The sequence below is a fragment of the Dysidea avara genome, chromosome 4, assembly GCF_963678975.1.
Source record: "Dysidea avara chromosome 4, odDysAvar1.4, whole genome shotgun sequence".
NCBI classification, from domain to species: domain Eukaryota; kingdom Metazoa; phylum Porifera; class Demospongiae; order Dictyoceratida; family Dysideidae; genus Dysidea; species Dysidea avara.
Window position 1 is genome coordinate 39,573,007 of NC_089275.1, and position 7,715 is coordinate 39,580,721.

The window sequence follows — 7,715 nt, forward strand, 5'->3', positions numbered from 1 at the left end:
GTCATGCATGCATGCATAACTACCATGAATGGCTCTGCCATGTACCTCATTGCACAAGAACAAATTCTTCTCTGGAACTAGAAGTCTGGCTGAAAGATCTCTTCCAGCTAAAGAACAGCAAGGAGCCAACCGATGCTCCATATACCACTATTGGTTCTACAAGACTAGCTACATGTTCACAGGTGCAAAGATTGATGACATCTTGAGCTTTTTTGTTTGAAGACTGTGTGAAATTTATGATGTAGTAGTAGATGGGAGGAAGAGGTGAGTGCATGTGTAGTGCCCAGTTCTTTTTGATGCTTCATTTTCATTATGTATGCTGTGTGCAGTTGATTACACAAACAATTGTGTTGAATTACTGTCATGTTTATAAGTGAGCAAGGTAATCCGCAGCCATATTAAAACGGAATCATTATGTCTCTTGTTTTATCAAATGTGCCATGGGTTTCTTCAATGGGAGGGAGTGCCTATAAAAGGAAAATACAACTTACATGAAATTCAAACTGACATGGTAACTATCATAATAAGTACAGTGGTACTGTATATTAGAGGTGGGTTTTTCTGGCCAAAATATTACCCAACCTTGTTAAAAACAAAACATCATACAGCTGTGACATTAGGGATTATGCTGACTACTGTATCTATTGTTAGACATGAACAGATGGTATAATACAGAAACATATTGCACAGAAAACATATACAATATATTACATATTTAATCCTAAATGATTCTTTTACTAGGTTAGGAACAGAACCAGTGTTTGGCAAGGCATCAGCTGCAGGGTAGTAGGGATATGGAGCAGGATGTTTGGAGGGCACAGCCTTCCAGGAAGCTAAATACGTCCTCCCCCCCAGATCCACCATTGTAAGTGGATAATGCAAAAAATGTTAATTTAATAAATGAAGTAGTGTTTCAGTGATAAAAAGTAGTGAAACAGGTAGTTATGATGGAAAATCTCTACTTGGCATTGTAGAATATTCCTAAAATGGCACATTTTTCAATGAAGTTGCTACAATGCCAAGTAGCGATTTTCCCTCATAGCTACGTACCATCATCTCTTGTTTCACTATAATACTTTTCATCACTGGAACCCTACTTCATTTACTAGTTTGGAAACTTTTTGTTAGACCATAGCTATAAAATACACTTGGTGCTGCAACTGCTGTATTACAGTATCTTTATCTTGTTACTCAGCTACACAATAGATTAAGGTGAGGGTATACAATACCTTGTTTATTTCTATGGAGCTACTGTATGACAGAAAATTTTGAAAAAAGTAAAATTTGACATATTCACGCTTCATCAGTATTGACATAATTTATTATGAAAAATCTGTGTGCTGAATGTACATATGTCGTTGTAGGTGTTACTGTAAAACAATTAAATATTGATGAAAATCAAGAAATCATAGATCTAAATATGTACTTTTAGGGTGCATGGATGTTTGACAAATTTAACTGATTCGTCAAATTCATCATTTTTTCATTAATCAAAATTTCCTGTTGCATGGTAGATCATTGAGGGGCTCAGCACTTATTATTGGAGGAGTCGTGGCATGTTCTCATCATTTAAGGGGATGTGACTCATTGAAACTGTTTATAAGCTTACCTTAGCTGCTACCCAATACTACCAGGTATACTCTGTTAATAAGCACCTAAAATAGTTTTGTGGCATCTAAATATGCTCCTTCAAGGAAAGTGTCAATATGAAAAATGAATGCCTTGGCAGGGTGGGATGTGCCTTTTGTGGTTCCAACAAATGTCTACTTTGCTATTCCTTATCTTCAAATAAATGGTTGTCTTCTTCATGCCAGAAATGACCTTGGGTTTGTTGATAAAACATAAAATGGTGGCTGTGTGCTACTTCATTAGCCTCTAGCCTTGTGACTGTGGTCAGACAGTAAGGTAGGCAGAATTATGTATGGGTTGTGACATGTACACTGTACAACTATAATTGTTTAAAAGTTTTATATCTGCACGCTTGTTTTTAATGCTGTGTTTAATCAAGAGTTCATAATACTAGTAAGTAAGGACTGTATAATATTATTGCAAACTCTTGGTTTAACGTTGAGACTATTCTGTAAAGGTGATTTCACCATGTATGATTTTTCTATGATGGTTTTTAGACACCATGACAGCATTTTTAGCAGTGCACTTCACTTTTGGTGGATCTCTATCAAACAGTACAGTATAACTGCTGTTCTGTTTGATAATGCCAAGTATTGCACATTTTTACACAATGCGTAATGCTGACATACTTCATCTGACACATTTGATTCTCCATCAGTTTCACTTGAAGCTTGTATGTATCTCACACCATTATGAGATGCTCTATTTTCCTACGCGCAGAAGAGAAAAAATACATATGACTTTGAGTTAAAATATCAGTATGTGTATGTACGTATGAACAACTGGCAGTAATATACTGCATTCGGAGGCATCCTGTGAGGGTATTGGCAGATACTAATCCATGTCAATAATTTAGAAATTTCGTCCATAGCTAATGGCTTTTTGAATAAATTCTGGTCTCTATAGAAAGTTGAAGGGTTTGAAGAATTCCAATGCAAAGCAGTGTGTAACTATAAAACTTCTGAGATTTATATGTTTTCTGAACTTCTACCCACTAAAATACACAGTGGAACATCATTTATCCAGACCCAACTTATTTAGATTCTCAGTTAACCAAACTATGGAAATGATTGCCCTAGTAGAGTAGTGATTGTTCTATTAAGGTGGTTGATAATACCGAAATGTTTAGAAATGTTCGGTGCCATTTTAAGGTTATTTAAACACAGTTTCAGAAATATGGACTTTTCAGACTTATGGACTACCCCTGGTCCCAAGGAGTTCAGATAACTGAGGTTTCACTGTACTCAGTTATTTAATCTTTGAACTCGCATAATATACTTCTATCAAACACAACACACATGTTGGCCAAGTTTTAATCAAAACTATTTTCTGTAGAAATGCCAAAGACATGTGCACTCTATTGTAATATAGAATGTACTATATTTATATGATGCATTCTCTTAAACATACGTACATCTTCAGCTGATACATCAGATTCTGCAATGTCATCATTATTTGGTCTGTTTAAATGATGATAGGGATGATTTTCTTCAATCGGGATGAGTATTACAGTTCTAATTTTCTGTAATTGGACAATAGTATACAGTCTACATAATAGTTAGACGTTGAAACACAGGGTTCTATGGAATTTAGAAAACTAAAAGACCCTGTGTTGTGGCTCACAAATGAAGTGAGGGCACTACTACAGAGCCCGATGGTTTCTAAATTCTGTAGAACCCTGTGTTTCGCTAATTTAGACCACAGCTCTGTTCACTGCTGTTTGTTGTACCTTCACAGCTGGTTGTGACATGATAAATGTAGTGTTCATTGGTAGAAACAAGCCCAATACACCTCTCTGTAACTTATAACAGACCTTGCTATCTGGTTGAATGCCTATGGGCTGTCTGTGTTACAGGCTGGTAATTGCCGTGTTTTGTATCACCCCAGAGACAAGGATCTATTTAGACATAAACAAGGGATCGGATTTAGATACCTGTAAGTAGCCAATGAAATTCGAGTATTTCACCTTGCTGTGGTCTAATGTAACCTATTACATGCATAATTACTATGAATATAACAATGACGGTCAAGTTTGGGTATACACTGCATATCAAATTATATACGTGCTGTGTGTGCCCTATATTTTCCCACAATTTTAAAATGACATGCAATCAATATAATTAATATAAATTGCATGCAAAATTGCAGAATTGTCCAAATATTTAAGTCACAATATTTTGTAGTGCACTTCACAGTTGTCAATGGAGGAAGATTTATGTGTGCACCTAAGCTGATTGTATTTCTCCCCAGAAGTTGTAGATTTATGATATCGATGATTCATATTTAGAAGCAAAACCAGTCAGGTAGCTATATGATATGACATCTTTTAACTGTTCCATACTACTGCTTCACGATAATAAAAAAACACTTTTCCCAATAGAATTGTTGATTTGTGAGATAAACAATGTTGTTGCATCCGTTGTGTTCTGCATATGTGATCGGATTTCATTTAACAAGGCTTCCACACACACAAAATCAAACTTACGTTTTTACCAGAAATGGATTGCCGGTCTAATACACTATCCTATTCCACAATGTACTTCCTTCGGGACTGGCAAGTCTGTTTTCTGTAGCAGCTTTCTTCCGACCCTGTCAAAGCCACGAGTGGGAGATTGGCGCCATTAAATGGCCATGACTTTGTGATAATGGTGTTGTGTAGTGAGCTGGGACTTCACAGAGAGCTCGCCAATAGTGTTCTCAGTCAATTTGGAGTGATTTGAGGGCCATGGAGAGCCCAAACTTGGCCTCTGGATTCCAATCGTCTTCTTACTTCATTTTATACCCCTATATTAAGCCCACCCTCTCACCCTATTACTACCACCTGTGATATTGTTACCCGCTCGAAAAAAGCTTCCCAAAAACAGGGCAAATTTTGGGTATCAGAAATGTATACACCCACTCAGTGATAGCTAGATGAATGATTGGTGCAAATTTTGTTTGCACAGCTGTAGGCACTGGGAAGTTATTACACAATGATTAAAATCACCATATCTCCTAACGAAGCTTTATGCGTCGAAGCCTGGTTTTGTTAAATTCAGTCACATATGTTTCTGCGTAGGTGAACCAATCTCTTAAATATGCTGGACAAAGTTTGTGGACAAAGTTTGTGACTTCATTTATTGAATACCACAATTATTGTTCAGGTAAGATACGTATACAATGTATAGAATAGCTTCAAGCAATTTAATAACTAACATTGACTTTGTCAGATCTGCCTTTCTGTTTTGGAACCCCCTTTCCCCCTGTATAGCTAACTCCTCTTTCCTAAATCATTTTAACGTATATATGCGCATCATAATCATTGTGATTTCTGCATAATAATAATAATAATTTCAGGCCAGAGCCGGTTAATATTTTCTTTCCATTCATAGAATTTTTTCAACTAGTAGCTTAATAACGGCAATTTTTTGGGCCTTTCTTCTTATGTATATAGCGGTGGCCTGGTTCTGTATTCTTTTTGTCATTTATATACAACTTAGAGGAAGTGTTATACTTGTTGGACATAATAACAAATGCTTTAGGCGAATGAAGTTTTATTTATAAAATTATTTGACTGATAATACATGTGTCATGATAACTGAGTGTTCACCCTGCAGACAATTTTTAATTTGCTTTCCGTCAAGTGTTGGGGAAAATGGTTAAAACCATAGTAATTCATAAGTAGCATTTTAGTGATTACAGTAAGAATTTACTCAGCTAGTTGTATACAGTAATCATTGTCAGTTAATTCGATTAATTAAGTTTATTACCTGGAACTGATGTGTAAGCAACGATATTCACAAGTTAACACTACAAAATGTTGTATTGTATGTACAAATTCTCAACTTATCTAGACAACTACAGCCTAAAGGCTGCTTATAGATTTGCCATTTCTAGTGTCTTGCAAGGCCACAAGTATAGTTTATCAATGAATACATCTTTGTAAGAAAATCATTCATAATATTTTAAAAACCCACTACTCCTGTATCAAACAGGCACAAACAAACCACCTCATCCTCTTCAGGAGTTTAATGGTAGCCTTAATTTCATTATACACTAACATAATAAAAAATGCTCATGTGAGTGGGGCAGACATGTGGTAAACGCATAGTCTTGTTAAATCATTCAGCACCATAAACAATTATAATTGGACTGATGACAGTCGCACAATTAATTAACAAACTGATCAAACTCTTATTAAAGCATAGGAGTATTGCACCAGATACATATGTAGGTAATCTAATTTTATTACACATTATTGCAGTATATTACAGTTTGTCACACTTACTCATTGTGTTGGGTAAGGTCTGGTGATATTGCTTAAAGGTTTAGCTATTTTTGAACTGATCAGATGCTCTAATTTTCTACAATGTGATTTACTGAAACCTTGTATATGAATGCAATTGTGGTAGAAGGCTTGAACACTGTTAGCCCACTGTAAGTCATCCCATAACTATTCAGCAGTGATGGACTGATTACTGAAAGGAATTCAACCATATGTTCACTTTGAAAATGCATAACACAACCCGTGCATTCCTGAATGCACGGGCAATTGGAAACAGTTGAAATGAAAATCAGAAACAGAAAGTGGAAACGGAAACGGTTAAATCATCATATAAATGTACGTAGAGTAAAACCCTTGTATAGTGTCCACCTCTTAAAGACCACCTTCTTACAAAGACCTCATTGTAAATTGATCCACTCAAAAACAGCCAAGCTATAAAAAAGAGTGCAACCTTAAAAAGCCTGGGTGAAAAAAGTTGTGAAATCAAAGGTGGCGGTCATGAAATGGTTGCAATGATGTTAGCACTAATAAATTTTAATAATGGCTGTGTCAGCATCGTTAAATTTAGTAGCACTAAGATCATTGCAGCCATTTCTTGGCCGCCAACTTTAATTTCACAACTTTTTTCACCCAGGATTTTTAAGGCCGCACTCTTTTTTACAGCTTGGCTGTTTTTGAGTGGATTTTACTTCTTTTTTGTATTTTCAAAATCAAGGCTTTGAGGTTTACTATTTCTTATCTACAGATCATAACTGCTGCAGGAACAATGATGATCATACAGGTGAAATTACCTATTCATCCCAGACAGCTACCAACAAAGAGAGAAAACCATCAGTATATTATTGATGATGAAAAAACAAACAATTTAGATAAGGGTGTCCTTGGACACATGCTAGTTACCACAAACATTATTTGCTTGTTCATGCATGTATGATGGCCATAATATAAAGTTGTATTATGTGTATTATAGTGATTTATATGAAAGTGAAGGTATGTATGATTGTAGGATATTAATTTGCAGTGACTGTTCTATTGGAGTATCTCAATTGTTCAGGCAAATATGAAAAGATGCAGTTGCTCAACTTTAAGTTATAGTAAGACACTCCAAACTAGCATCTTCGAAGTATAAATGTCCTCGGAGTCAGTGTCAGAATGACACAATAAAAACCTTGGCTCTGCCTTGGTTTTCATTGTGTCATTCTGACACTTCCTCCTCAGACGTTTATACTTCAAAGATGCTAGTTTGGAGTGTCTTGCTGTTTTAGAAAATGGTCTGCTAGCAGTGAAAAGGACATCATAGCTATGCCTCATGCCATTGCTAGTGACGGTGTCATGCACAAGGCTGTATGGGAAGTCTCTGCTTGAAAATTTACTTTCCTCTCAAGGCTTAGTGCTGAAACGGCACTTTTAGTAGTGATACACACTGGTATCAACAAGAATTGCATCAGTTTGAGTAAGAGAAATCTGTGAAAAGGTAGCGGCAGTTGCTACTGTAAGTTGTATCACAATTGGTGTAGCAGACACTTGGCAGTAGGCGCCAGAGTATCCTCGCAACTATTCAAGGCAAATCTATACCATGAGGGAGAATCAATGGATTGGCGTCACTGTGCCCCATGTAAATGAAGTGAAAGAAAAGACAGCTAGGAAAATGGCGCTGGATTGTCGTGTCGTGGCAATGCAGCCCATTTTCTAGCCGGGAAAGTAATACACCAATACTTGCCTTGGCACTCCAGTTAACCCTCCAGCACCAGAATAGGGTAGTGAAGAACATGCTGGTTTGGCTTTGTTGACAATTTTTCAGCGGTTAACAATAAAAATTCTT

General features: G+C 36.3%; 1 protein-coding gene across 2 annotated transcripts; it reads right to left on the reverse strand.

Moving 5' to 3' along the window:
* Positions 1–300: 300 nt before the first annotated feature.
* On the reverse strand, positions 301–7,715 carry LOC136253977 (uncharacterized). Of its 2 annotated transcripts, none has more exons than XR_010700227.1 (4): positions 4,115–4,221; positions 3,044–3,151; positions 2,259–2,339; positions 301–467 (listed from the first exon to the last, which is right to left on the reverse strand). XR_010700227.1 is itself a non-coding variant. In XM_066046624.1 (4 exons), exons 1-4 carry the CDS (start codon positions 7,662–7,664, stop codon positions 399–401), a joined length of 309 nt encoding a protein of 102 aa, XP_065902696.1. In that variant the 5' UTR covers positions 7,665–7,715; the 3' UTR covers positions 301–398. The 2 variants fall into 2 exon arrangements, 1 of the variants encoding a protein (XP_065902696.1); XM_066046624.1 differs by lacking the exon at positions 4,115–4,221 and adding an exon at positions 7,614–7,715.